At 50.2% G+C, this 14,376-nt stretch overlaps 3 protein-coding genes across 3 annotated transcripts; all 3 read left to right on the forward strand.

Moving 5' to 3' along the window:
- Window positions 1-745, forward strand: LOC149975823 (histone H1). Its single transcript, XM_090204272.1, has one exon. It carries the CDS (start codon window positions 105-107, stop codon window positions 726-728), a length of 624 nt encoding a protein of 207 aa, XP_090060398.1. The 5' UTR covers window positions 1-104; the 3' UTR covers window positions 729-745.
- A 1,456-nt stretch (window positions 746-2,201) lies between these two features.
- Window positions 2,202-2,674, forward strand: LOC149975824 (histone H3). The gene has a single exon (XM_090204273.1). The coding sequence runs from the start codon at window positions 2,234-2,236 to the stop codon at window positions 2,642-2,644; it is 411 nt and encodes a 136-aa protein (XP_090060399.1). The 5' UTR covers window positions 2,202-2,233; the 3' UTR covers window positions 2,645-2,674.
- A 9,874-nt stretch (window positions 2,675-12,548) lies between these two features.
- Window positions 12,549-13,020, forward strand: LOC149975825 (histone H3). Its single transcript, XM_090206586.1, has one exon. The coding sequence runs from the start codon at window positions 12,580-12,582 to the stop codon at window positions 12,988-12,990; it is 411 nt and encodes a 136-aa protein (XP_090062712.1). The 5' UTR covers window positions 12,549-12,579; the 3' UTR covers window positions 12,991-13,020.
- The last annotated feature ends 1,356 nt before the right edge of the window (window positions 13,021-14,376 follow it).

Genomic DNA, 14,376 nt, shown 5'->3' on the forward strand with positions numbered 1-14,376 from the left:
TGTGGAGCTTCAATAGCGCAGAGCAGCGTCTACAGCAAAGTACTCCTCCTCACAGACTACCGTAGTGTTGTAAGTGTGTGTGTTTACCGGACCGAACGACAGACATGGCAGAAGTCGCACCAGCACCCGCCGCCGCCGCGCCGGCCAAGGCACCCAAGAAGAAGGCAGCAGCCAAGCCCAAGAAAGCGGGACCCAGCGTAGGCGAGCTCATCGTCAAGGCGGTGTCCGCCTCCAAGGAGAGGAGCGGCGTGTCCCTGGCCGCGCTCAAGAAGTCTCTGGCGGCAGGCGGCTACGACGTGGAGAAGAACAACTCCCGTGTCAAGATCGCCGTCAAGAGCCTCGTCACCAAGGGCACCCTGGTCCAGACCAAGGGCACCGGTGCTTCCGGCTCCTTCAAGCTCAACAAGAAGGCCGTCGAGGCAAAGAAGCCCGCCAAGAAAGCCGCAGCCCCCAAAGCTAAGAAGGTGGCCGCCAAGAAGCCCGCCGCCGCCAAGAAGCCCAAGAAGGTAGCAGCCAAGAAGGCCGTGGCCGCAAAGAAGTCCCCCAAGAAGGCCAAGAAGCCCGCTACACCCAAAAAGGCCGCCAAGAGCCCAAAGAAGGTGAAGAAGCCCGCCGCAGCGGCCAAGAAAGCGGCCAAGAGCCCCAAGAAGGCTACCAAGGCAGCGAAGCCCAAAGCCGCCAAGCCCAAGGCGGCCAAGGCCAAGAAGGCAGCCCCCAAGAAGAAGTAAACCTATTACAAACAGTGTTCTTTCTACTCGACACATGTTGTTACCACAAAAGGCTCTTTTAAGAGCCACCCACCTCTTTCCATAAAAGCGCATGTCATTCCATTCCACCTACCTACCCGTGGTGCAAAAGAAATGAAATGAATGACTTTGACGCACCACATTTTCGAGTGGCTAAATGGCTTTACATTTGTCACTCAAGAGTGCAGCACCCTCACCAGTCAACATTGTTGTGATGTGTTAGAATTGGCATGTCACATTGATCCTGATAATAAGAAGCATACATACTATAGTGGGTTGGACAGCAGCCATTGGTATTATGAGCCACTCTCGAATTGATTGATACATGTTTCAGTGATTTGAGTAGTCACTTTGGCGCTCCCGCCAACGTGAAAAAGTCACAAAAGTCGGAGGGAAACAGAGTAGCCTAGCCCTCGTCACTCTGCTGCCTGCCTGCCTGCGGGTGGGTGGGGGCGGGCTTAGGGCTGACTGCCTGTCTGTCTGTCCCTCCCTCACTCCAATTGGATAAGGCCACACCGGTCCGGTGGCCAATCGATGGCTTTTGTGGCGAGGTATAAGTAAGGCTCTCGAGGTGGCCAGCGGCTCATTCAGACTTTCTGTGACATACTGAAGCTACCAATATGAGCGGAAGAGGCAAAACCGGAGGCAAGGCCAGGGCGAAGGCAAAGACACGTTCATCCCGTGCCGGGCTCCAGTTCCCCGTGGGCCGTGTGCACAGGCTGCTGCGTAAAGGCAACTACGCCGAGCGTGTGGGCGCTGGCGCACCAGTGTACCTGGCCGCAGTGCTCGAGTACCTGACTGCTGAGATCCTGGAGTTGGCCGGAAACGCTGCCCGTGACAACAAGAAGACTCGTATCATCCCCCGTCACCTGCAGCTGGCAGTCCGTAACGACGAGGAGCTGAACAAACTGCTTGGCGGCGTGACCATCGCTCAGGGTGGTGTTCTGCCCAACATCCAGGCAGTGCTGCTCCCCAAGAAGACTGAGAAGGCCGTCAAAGCCAAGTAAAATCGCTGGTGCGGCTGCAACTTGACTACTCAACCCCCAAAGGCTCTTTTAAGAGCCAACCACCTAGCTCAACAAAAGCGCAAAGTGTCCTTTCTATGCCTGGCCAACTATTTGGCGTGTTTGTTAGATACACACACACATATACACGGCACCGTATCAAGTGCCCACATGAGGCCTAAATGAAGGATAACAACTAGTAGGCTAGAATGAGAGCATTATTGCGCGTAAAGTGTAACGTTGCTCGCGGCCCTAACAAAAGACCCAAGCGCGCCTCGGCGAGGGTGGGGGTTGCATTTTGGGGCGGCACGGAGAGGCCGAGCCTCCCGTCCAATGGGCGGCGGAGGAGGCCTCCGCAACGGGCCAATCAGGGCGGTGCGGAGATGGTGACCAATGAGCAGACGCCGCTGCCGGCTTTATAAACTTCACATAGGCATTTTGAGGCTATACTCCGACTGTGAAAGAAGGAAGCTAGCTAGCGCCATGGCCAGAACCAAGCAAACCGCTCGCAAATCCACCGGTGGCAAAGCACCCAGGAAGCAGCTCGCCACCAAGGCTGCGCGCAAGAGCGCCCCGGCCACCGGCGGCGTGAAGAAGCCTCACCGTTACAGGCCCGGCACCGTGGCTCTTAGAGAGATCCGTCGTTACCAGAAGTCCACTGAGCTGCTGATCCGCAAACTGCCTTTCCAGCGCCTGGTGCGAGAAATTGCCCAGGACTTTAAGACCGACCTGCGCTTCCAGAGTTCCGCAGTGATGGCCCTGCAGGAGGCAAGCGAGGCTTACCTGGTCGGCCTGTTCGAGGACACCAACCTGTGCGCCATCCACGCCAAGAGGGTGACCATCATGCCCAAGGACATCCAGCTGGCCCGTCGTATTCGCGGAGAGCGCGCATAAACGATGACCTGATCTCCAAAATCCCCCAAAGGCTCTTTTAAGAGCCACCTCCATATTTCAGTCAAAAAGGCACAATTGTTCCATTTGTACACGCCCCTTTCCCACCGTGTATGTTCCCTGTTCTCGAGTCACTACAGACCGTGGTTCGATTCCAGGCTGTATCACCACCGGCCGTGATTGTAAATAAGAGTTGGTTCTTAACTGACTTGAGTCGTTTCAATAACGCTCTCTTATATGTGATTAGATGTATGCCTAGAGTAGAAGAGGGGAAAAATACACTAGCAGTAATGAGTGATAGTAATGATATAGGGCAAAAAGTGTCAAAAATGGTCACTATGTAGCTAAGAACAACTGACTTTGAAAGTCCCATGTTGCAGTGCCGCTGATGAGAGGGGAAAAGTTTACCGTGGAGCACGGAGGCCATCTAGTGGTTAAACGCGGGTACTGTCAGCGTGTGAGCACGTCATAGTGGCTCCCTATTGGTATTTGATCTTCAGGCCAGCGTTTCCCAAACTCGGTCCTCGGGTCCCCAAGTGGGGCACGTTGTGTTTTTTCGATTCCAATTGCTCTTGGAATGTAACATGCTAGAGTCTGTCTATTCCTTTGTGAAAATGGCCATTCAATGATTTCTGGGCCATGTGACATTCCTCGATGGCCCCAAAAATCCATGTTTTGATCCGATCATTACAACGTTAGCTGTGTGCACCCCATAATTCATGCGACTGACTAAGCTATTGAAAGTAAAATGATATATCTCTGTCCGGCGCAAGTGAAAGGTGGTCGAAAAAAATTGTTACCAACGTTGTGGTTGAAGGTACAGGAAATGTTGTAGGCCACCAAATTAGACGTGATATTATTAAGTCGCCCTTCTGTGCTTGTTTGTGTGCGTGCATAGGTAAGTTGTTTCGATATGGTGGAATAAATGGAGAAATGAAAGGAATGTATTTAGTGGGATGAATTCAGTGTGCGATTGAATATTCCAATGCCATACCCATTGATAGGCCTTTAGACTAGATCCGAGATCCCTTAAGAGAAAAGGTATCAGGACAGCAGGAATCAATAGATGTAATCGTCAAGGGCTTGCAAAACAGCTGTTACGAAGCTGCCGGGATGATTGCCCTATTAGTAGTTGACCAATTACAGAATAGCAATCACCAATGCAGGCAGGTACGTGGTGATTGCTGCATTGGCTTCGTAAATAGGCTTCATAGGAACTAAATGGCTCAGCACATGACACCTTCACAGTGCAGAATATTTGATACTATTGACTCCGGTTGAGTAGAGTCGTGTGTCTTTGGCGTGATTTGAAGTCGACTTCTGATGTGGGATTTAGTTCATTTTTCAAAGAAGATTTGCTGACGAATCGAAACCCCTTGACCAAATGATACGACAAAGTAAAGGCCCTAAATACAGGCTGCCAGTTAAATGCAGCAATGACACGGCTAAAGTGTGTCATTGCAGGACAAAAGAGCAGGAATTGTCTGCTGTTGCATCTTCACTCATGAGACAGGTAATAGGGGAGCTCCGTGGTGCTGAAAAGGACAGCGCCCCTGGCCATTTGCCAAGGCCTATTTCCCGTTGGAGGGATTTTTGACATGCTATAGGCACAGTTCAGTACACCCCTCACCCCTATCCTGTAATTGGTCCCAGAATCATCCACTTGATTCCCGACCACCAACCGATTGTCGGGGTGCATTGGTGTAAAATGTGGTCGTCGAGATCAGGTTCTATGGCATCTGTACCTTTTTTTGGAGCTACCTACACCAGTAGGGGAGCTTACAGATAAAGAGTGCACTAGGCTAGAGAGAAAAGTAGCATTCCGTTTTTCATTTTCTCTCTTTTGATACTTGAGAAACATAGATTCACATGACGTCCAAATCTGCAAGAGACAAAAGCAGCAGAAAATCAGCAGGTGAAGAAAAGGGTTAAGTGAATATGATTTAAGAGCAGTCAAATGAAGTAATAGTGACATAGATTGTAAGAAATGAAATGTACCATGTGAACATTGCATTGTGGCTTTAGAAGAGCATGTATTTGTAGATGAATGACAGATTAGGTTTGGTGACAAAGTAACTGTATAATTTGAGGTACTCTACATGAGCATGTGTTTGCCTATTTGATGATCTGTTGTAGTTAATGTTTGATTTTGAGCACATACTTGTTGTGACAATTGCATCAGGTTGAGGGAGAAATGGTCTGTGTGGCCATTGTGAGTGGCACTTCTGATCCAGCAGGTGGTGTTAAGATCCCTCCCTATGTGGCTTTGAATGATGAGCCAGTGTTGGCAAAATGACTTGTGGTCCAGCGGGTGGCGGTGAAATGCCTCCCTATCTATATGACTTGCCCTATTCCTTTGACATTGTTCACTTGATTGGAGATGATTCCGGTCTTCTTCATGAGCACTCCTGCATGTCTTCCTTCCTGTCTTGCCATGTGGGTTCCACGGAGGTGTGTGTTTTTGTTAGATATCACTGGGCACATTCCTAACGTGGAGGTGGTTTGCATAGCTCATGTCATGTGGATATATAAAGTATTGTATTGTAAGGTATGTTAGTCTACGGACGGTCTGACATTGCTCGTCCATATATTGATGTATTCCAATTGCATTTGGGTGTATTGTGTGGAATGTTGGAACATGGTTAGATATTACTTGTTAGACTTGACTGTGCTGTTGGAGCTAGTAACACAAGCATTTCCGACATCTGCTAAACAGGTGTATGTATATCTCTCTAGTCACCCCCAAAACCAATTCTTTCTTTGGCCGCCTCTCCTTCCAGTTCTCTGCTGCCAATGACTGGAACGAACTACAAAAATCTCTGAAACTGGAAACACTTATCTCCCTCACTAGCTTTAAGCACCAACTGTCAGAGCAGCTCACAGATTACTGCACCTGTACATAGCCCACCTATAATTTAGGCCAAACAACTACCTCTTTCCCTACTGTATTTAATGAATTTATTTATTTTGCTCCTTTGCACCCCATTATTTTTATTTCTACTTTGCACATTTCTTCCATTGCAAATGTACCATTCCGGTGTTTTACTTGCTATATTGTATTTACTTTGCCACCATGGCCTTTTTTTGCCTTTACCTCCCTTATCTCACCTCATTTGCTCACATCGTATATAGACTTGTTTATACTGTATTATTGACTGTATGTTTGTTTTACTCCATGTGTAAGTCTGTGTCGTTGTATGTGTCGAAGTGCTTTGCTTTATCTTGGCCAGGTCGCAATTGTAAATGAGAACTTGTTCTCAACTTGCCTACCTGGTTAAATAAAGGTGAAATAAAAAAAAGAATAAACAAATAAATGTGTCTATTTGATTAGGATTAGGACTTTTCCTCTATGTGTCGCACTTCCATTTCCACTTTATGTCCCCGTTAGGGAGCTGTCATTTATGCTGCAGGCTAATTACTACCAATGTCATTGTGGTCCAAGTTCAACTCCTAGCCTATAGGGTGTGGTAACAGGCCCTCTGTTATTTGTTGTTGTACTCTGCATGTGAAGTATCTGCACTGCAGCCTATAGAGGAACTAAGCCCTTGATAATAGGGGAACGTAAGCTGTTGAACACAAACTCCCAGTCCTATGATGTTGCTCTGTGAAGGAGGTTAGCTTTTCAGCATTCAATTCCTGGCAGCCTTCTTCTCCCTGGTTGATTTGTGAATGTGAGTGATTCGAGAATGTTTGGCTTGGGTATCCAAGGTGTTTGAGATTGTTGAGGACCAGTGTTCCGAGGGGCTGACTGTGACATCATAAAGCGGAATGTAGTTAGCGTGCTGTTTGAGGGATTCCAATTCAGTCCGTTGCGGCCTTCCAGGCAGTGCAGTTGTGCTTCAAGTGTGCTCTCTGTGTGATGACTTGTTGTGCCTACACGGAGTACAGCTACGAACGGACGTGGCATTTGGGGTAAGCCTAAGCCTTTTCGTAACCTTAACCTATTTCTTCTAACTTGCTATGACAAAGTGCTTTGATGACACTAGTTGCATCCCAGCTAGTTGAACGCTTGTCAGTCGTTCTCCTAAAAGGCAACCTCTGTTGCTCGATGTACTAAACCGAGGGCCGGCAGCCACTAAGTACATGTAAGAGACAATTGTGGCAACAATAAGTTGTAAGATGATACCTAGTCACATCTGAGATGTGAATCAACTGCACCGATTGGTCAATCGCCAGTATGTGCCCTTGGGCCTCATTTGTCCCCTTTGAAATGACCTGTTGAGATCATTCAATGCAACATCTGAGGCTCTCTGGCCTATAAAGGATCCACCTCATACCACTATTTCCGTAATATAAGGCTATGTTATTGTTTTTTGAAAAAAGTACCATACAATATTTGCACATCCCTATCACCTCTGTACGCATAGGAAAATGATCCCTTTATTGTGTGTGTGTTGGGTGGGTGTCTGAGGAATGTTTTACTGCATTTCAGCTTGCAGAGGTATCACCACCCGTCCCATGGCCACCTGGATCATGTCTAGGGAAGAAAAAGAAGAATGACGTTATTACATGGCCTTCAAGAGCTACATGACTGCTGAGGTGACATTACGGACCCCTTAGGATTTGTGGCATTCCTTGTGTATTTGTTTCCCGTTTGTGCCACTTCGTTTCTCCTTTGTACTTGTGACACTATTTGAGGTTTTTAACGCCTATCTCTATTAGGTGTGACTGGCAACTGCAGTGGGTTGAATCCTACTAGTTCAGTGTTTCCCAACTCCAGGCAGGGGTAGAGTAGGCATTTTTGTTGAAGCCCTGGAGAGGCACAGCTGATTGAAAGAGTTGAATCAGGCGCAACAACAACAACAACAACAAGAACAACACCAATCAATGTGAAGAGTGGGACATCACAGTTGGGCCTTGTGTTCAACATAGCTTAGTATTTGAGTGTGTTTCCCGCGCATGCAAGTAGCTTTGATTTCTTCTTCCTCCATAGTTCCCTAGAACGAACGCCCTCCCCTTTGCAGCAGAGGCCAGGCAAAAGCGCGCGCTTTCTGTGCCACTGGCTTCAATCAGGTCCACCAAACGCAGATAATAAGAGCACCGAGCACCGAAAATTACGTCATTAATTCACTTGAACTCAGCTAGTGAACACACGATGTCTGGAAGAGGTAAAGGCGGCAAGGGACTCGGAAAAGGAGGCGCCAAGCGTCACCGTAAGGTTCTCCGCGATAACATCCAGGGAATCACCAAGCCCGCCATTCGCCGTCTGGCTCGCCGTGGCGGCGTGAAGCGTATCTCCGGGCTGATCTACGAGGAGACCCGCGGTGTCCTGAAGGTGTTCCTTGAGAACGTGATCCGTGACGCCGTCACCTACACCGAGCACGCCAAGAGGAAGACCGTTACGGCCATGGACGTGGTCTACGCTCTGAAACGCCAGGGACGCACCCTGTACGGTTTCGGCGGTTAAACGCACTCTTCTCGGAACGTCAACATCCCGACTTGAATCCAAAGGCTCTTTTAAGAGCCACCCACATCCGCTTCAAAAGGGTCAAATCCATTATCGTAGGAAACCATGAGCCACTCTTGAGTGGACAGGGAGGGAGTATTCGTGACAGGAGGCTATGTTCAGTGCAGGCTTTGCGTACAGTCGTATTAAACCATGAGCCACTCTTGAGTGGACAGGGAGGGAGTATTCGTGACAGGAGGCTATGTTCAGTGCAGGCTTTGCGTACAGTCGTATTAAACCATGAGCCACTCTTGAGTGGACAGGGAGGGAGTATTCGTGACAGGAGGCTATGTTCAGTGCAGGCTTTGCGTACAGTCGTATTACTGAGGCACCACGGCTGGGAAATCCCCACCAAGTACCAAAAAGGGGGGCCTTATTTCTAGCCATTGTAGGACTTTTTTGGAAACACACCATTCCCCACCAGTGACAGAGCATAGGCTATGGTCTTTGTTAGGGAAGCAAGCCTCTGAGTGGAAGGCTCTTATGCGCGCTCAGCTCCACTGGGCAAATGGCAGGGGCGCCTATGAGAAAGCAGGGGTGTGTCCACGGCCGGCGAATTAGCTTAGCTTCGTCTTCATAAGAGGGAAAGGGCTCTCCACCCCCTCATTCGTTTGTGAGAAGCAGCGAGACATCAGCATCATGCCCGAGCCAGCAAAGTCCGCGCCCAAGAAGGGCTCCAAGAAAGCCGTCACCAAGACCGCAGGGAAAGGCGGCAAGAAACGCCGAAAGTCGAGGAAGGAGAGCTACGCCATTTACGTGTACAAAGTCCTGAAGCAGGTCCACCCCGATACCGGCATCTCCTCCAAGGCCATGGGAATCATGAACTCGTTCGTGAACGACATCTTCGAGCGTATCGCCGGAGAGTCGTCTCGCCTGGCCCACTACAACAAGCGTTCCACCATCACCTCCAGGGAGATCCAGACCGCAGTGCGCCTGCTGCTCCCCGGAGAGCTGGCCAAGCACGCAGTGTCCGAGGGCACCAAGGCCGTGACCAAGTACACCAGCTCCAAGTAAACAGCCCATTTGGAGTGCTGTAGTAACCCAAAGGCTCTTTTAAGAGCCACCCAACCTGTCAGTGAAAAAAGCAAATCCATATGTGTGTGTGTGGAGGACATGTCAAAAAGGGGGGAGAGGGAATAAATGATGCTGACATGAACAGGGTAGGAATGTGTGCATGGTAGTATAACACAGTGAGTGGGATTCCACTCGTGCTCCGATGACTGGAGCCTGTGTAACAGTGTAACTTTAGGCCGAACCAGGGACCCTCTGCACACATCATCAACAACAGTCTCAGAGCAAGTGACGTCACCGATTGAAACTAGCCGTTTCACATCCCTTACACACACCTGTACAAGAGGGAGGAGGAGAGAGAAGAAGAGGCTCCAAATCTCTCTCTCTCTAGGCCTATATCAGGGCGGACAAGCACATGGGGCGCCAGCCTCCATAGCGCCGGCCGCACAGCCAGACACCAAGACCCACAGACACAAAGACCGGCACGAGTGAGTCACGCTGCGGAGTCAAGCGAGGAAGGACTGCGAGAAGGCCACAAGCCTATCTCTCTCTCTCTCTCTCTGACACGCTTTTGAAAGAGACACACAGACAGAGAGAGAGACTACCTAGCACAAGAAAACACACAGGCTCCAAATCCAACTAATAAACTCATACTAATAAAACATCACACACACACACACACACACAGTGCAAGTAAGCATGTCGTTGGACAGTGTATTATTTCGTTTGCCTCCTGGACACATGACGAATACAACGTGAAACTAGTCTCAGCCAGGCCTCACAAGTGCATGTGTTTTAAGGTCCCCAAAAGAGCTCTCCTTTAAAACACCAAGGAGCACATCAGGGGACGCCAAACCATTTGATTCCCTTGCCAGACATCTCGGCTCACTCCACAATCAATGGTGCTCGCAATCGGATGCACTTTTAGGCCATTTAGGAGACAAATAGCACAGGAAAAGCAGTGCGCACCGCTCCACCCGACAGTCGAACGGTGAGGTTTTGAGCGAGTCGCAGCAAAATGCACGGGGCTTCTGCAGCCCACATGACTTTATTCTGAACGGACACAAGTCTGCTCGCTGGGCCGTTCGCTTTTGGGCCAAAAACACGGCTCCGTCGGTGACTTTTGGCCCGATATTGGCGACCAGAAAACACAAGTGAAAGAGCATTTGGCCAGCCCGGAGAAGCCGAGCTGGGTGGCTTGAGTCTACATGGTTCTCATGTCGCGTTTAAGGCCAGCCCCCTGCACGGTGTGGAGCTTCAATAGCGCAGAGCAGCGTCTACAGCAAAGTACTCCTCCTCACAGACTACCGTAGTGTTGTAAGTGTGTGTGTTTACCGGACCGAACGACAGACATGGCAGAAGTCGCACCAGCACCCGCCGCCGCCGCGCCGGCCAAGGCACCCAAGAAGAAGGCAGCAGCCAAGCCCAAGAAAGCGGGACCCAGCGTAGGCGAGCTCATCGTCAAGGCGGTGTCCGCCTCCAAGGAGAGGAGCGGCGTGTCCCTGGCCGCGCTCAAGAAGTCTCTGGCGGCAGGCGGCTACGACGTGGAGAAGAACAACTCCCGTGTCAAGATCGCCGTCAAGAGCCTCGTCACCAAGGGCACCCTGGTCCAGACCAAGGGCACCGGTGCTTCCGGCTCCTTCAAGCTCAACAAGAAGGCCGTCGAGGCAAAGAAGCCCGCCAAGAAAGCCGCAGCCCCCAAAGCTAAGAAGGTGGCCGCCAAGAAGCCCGCCGCCGCCAAGAAGCCCAAGAAGGTAGCAGCCAAGAAGGCCGTGGCCGCAAAGAAGTCCCCCAAGAAGGCCAAGAAGCCCGCTACACCCAAAAAGGCCGCCAAGAGCCCAAAGAAGGTGAAGAAGCCCGCCGCAGCGGCCAAGAAAGCGGCCATGAGCCCCAAGAAGGCTACCAAGGCAGCGAAGCCCAAAGCCGCCAAGCCCAAGGCGGCCAAGGCCAAGAAGGCAGCCCCCAAGAAGAAGTAAACCTATTACAAACAGTGTTCTTTCTACTCGACACATGTTGTTACCACAAAAGGCTCTTTTAAGAGCCACCCACCTCTTTCCATAAAAGCGCATGTCATTCCATTCCACCTACCTACCCGTGGTGCAAAAGAAATGAAATGAATGACTTTTACGCACCACATTTTCGAGTGGCTAAATGGCTTTACATTTGTCACTCAAGAGTGCAGCACCCTCACCAGTCAACATTGTTGTGATGTGTTAGAATTGGCATGTCACATTGATCCTGATAATAAGAAGCATACATACTATAGTGGGTTGGACAGCAGCCATTGGTATTATGAGCCACTCTCGAATTGATTGATACATGTTTCAGTGATTTGAGTAGTCACTTTGGCGCTCCCGCCAACGTGAAAAAGTCACAAAAGTCGGAGGGAAACAGAGTAGCCTAGCCCTCGTCACTCTGCTGCCTGCCTGCCTGCGGGTGGGTGGGGGCGGGCTTAGGGCTGACTGCCTGTCTGTCTGTCCCTCCCTCACTCCAATTGGATAAGGCCACACCGGTCCGGTGGCCAATCGATGGCTTTTGTGGCGAGGTATAAGTAAGGCTCTCGAGGTGGCCAGCGGCTCATTCAGACTTTCTGTGACATACTGAAGCTACCAATATGAGCGGAAGAGGCAAAACCGGAGGCAAGGCCAGGGCGAAGGCAAAGACACGTTCATCCCGTGCCGGGCTCCAGTTCCCCGTGGGCCGTGTGCACAGGCTGCTGCGTAAAGGCAACTACGCCGAGCGTGTGGGCGCTGGCGCACCAGTGTACCTGGCCGCAGTGCTCGAGTACCTGACTGCTGAGATCCTGGAGTTGGCCGGAAACGCTGCCCGTGACAACAAGAAGACTCGTATCATCCCCCGTCACCTGCAGTTGGCAGTCCGTAACGACGAGGAGCTGAACAAACTGCTTGGCGGCGTGACCATCGCTCAGGGTGGTGTTCTGCCCAACATCCAGGCAGTGCTGCTCCCCAAGAAGACTGAGAAGGCCGTCAAAGCCAAGTAAAATCGCTGGTGCGGCTGCAACTTGACTACTCAACCCCCAAAGGCTCTTTTAAGAGCCAACCACCTAGCTCAACAAAAGTGCAAAGTGTCCTTTCTATGCCTGGCCAACTATTTGGCGTGTTTGTTAGATACACACACACATATACACGGCACCGTATCAAGTGCCCACATGAGGCCTAAATGAAGGATAACAACTAGTAGGCTAGAATGAGAGCATTATTGCGCGTAAAGTGTAACGTTGCTCGCGGCCCTAACAAAAGACCCAAGCGCGCCTCGGCGAGGGTGGGCGTTGCATTTTGGGGCGGCACGGAGAGGCCGAGCCTCCCGTCCAATGGGCGGCGGAGGAGGCCTCCGCAACGGGCCAATCAGGGCGGTGCGGAGATGGTGACCAATGAGCAGACGCCGCTGCCGGCTTTATAAACTTCACATAGGCATTTTGAGGCTATACTCCGACTGTGAAAGAAGGAAGCTAGCTAGCGCCATGGCCAGAACCAAGCAAACCGCTCGCAAATCCACCGGTGGCAAAGCACCCAGGAAGCAGCTCGCCACCAAGGCTGCGCGCAAGAGCGCCCCGGCCACCGGCGGCGTGAAGAAGCCTCACCGTTACAGGCCCGGCACCGTCGCTCTTAGAGAGATCCGTCGTTACCAGAAGTCCACTGAGCTGCTGATCCGCAAACTGCCTTTCCAGCGCCTGGTGCGAGAAATTGCCCAGGACTTTAAGACCGACCTGCGCTTCCAGAGTTCCGCAGTGATGGCCCTGCAGGAGGCAAGCGAGGCTTACCTGGTCGGCCTGTTCGAGGACACCAACCTGTGCGCCATCCACGCCAAGAGGGTGACCATCATGCCCAAGGACATCCAGCTGGCCCGTCGTATTCGCGGAGAGCGCGCATAAACGATGACCTGATCTCCAAAATCCCCCAAAGGCTCTTTTAAGAGCCACCTCCATATTTCAGTCAAAAAGGCACAATTGTTCCATTTGTACACGCCCCTTTCCCACCGTGTATGTTCCCTGTTCTCGAGTCACTACAGACCGTGGTTCGATTCCAGGCTGTATCACCACCGGCCGTGATTGTAAATAAGAGTTGGTTCTTAACTGACTTGAGTCGTTTCAATAACGCTCTCTATATGTGATTAGATGTATGCCTAGAGTAGAAGAGGGGAAAAATACACTAGCAGTAATGAGTGATAGTAATGATATAGGGCAAAAAGTGTCAAAAATGGTCACTATGTAGCTAAGAACAACTGACTTTGAAAGTCCCATGTTGCAGTGCCGCTGATGAGAGGGGAAAAGTTTACCGTGGAGCACGGAGCCCATCTAGTGGTTAAACGCGGGTACTGTCAGCGTGTGAGCACGTCATAGTGGCTCCCTATTGGTATTTGATCTTCAGGCCAGCGTTTCCCAAACTCGGTCCTCGGGTCCCCAAGTGGGGCACGTTGTGTTTTTTCGATTCCAATTGCTCTTGGAATGTAACATGCTAGAGTCTGTCTATTCCTTTGTGAAAATGGCCATTCAATGATTTCTGGGCCATGTGACATTCCTCGATGGCCCCAAAAATCCATGTTTTGATCCGATCATTACAACGTTAGCTGTGTGCACCCCATAATTCATGCGACTGACTAAGCTATTGAAAGTAAAATGATATATCTCTGTCCGGCGCAAGTGAAAGGTGGTCGAAAAAAATTGTTACCAACGTTGTGGTTGAAGGTACAGGAAATGTTGTAGGCCACCAAATTAGACGTGATATTATTAAGTCGCCCTTCTGTGCTTGTTTGTGTGCGTGCATAGGTAAGTTGTTTCGATATGGTGGAATAAATGGAGAAATGAAAGGAATGTATTTAGTGGGATGAATTCAGTGTGCGATTGAATATTCCAATGCCATACCCATTGATAGGCCTTTAGACTAGATCCGAGATCCCTTAAGAGAAAAGGTATCAGGACAGCAGGAATCAATAGATGTAATCGTCAAGGGCTTGCAAAACAGCTGTTACGAAGCTGCCGGGATGATTGCCCTATTAGTAGTTGACCAATTACAGAATAGCAATCACCAATGCAGGCAGGTACGTGGTGATTGCTGCATTGGCTTCGTAAATAGGCTTCATAGGAACTAAATGGCTCAGCACATGACAACTTCACAGTGCAGAATATTTGATACTATTGACTCCGGTTGAGTAGAGTCGTGTGTCTTTGGCGTGATTTGAAGTCGACTTCTGATGTGGGATTTAGTTCATTTTTCAAAGAAGATTTGCTGACGAATCGAAACCCCTTGACCAAATGATA

This window comes from Oncorhynchus mykiss, chromosome 17 (genome assembly GCF_057628025.1).
Source record: "Oncorhynchus mykiss isolate SJ-2025 chromosome 17, ASM5762802v1, whole genome shotgun sequence".
Classification (NCBI taxonomy): Eukaryota; Metazoa; Chordata; class Actinopteri; order Salmoniformes; family Salmonidae; genus Oncorhynchus; species Oncorhynchus mykiss.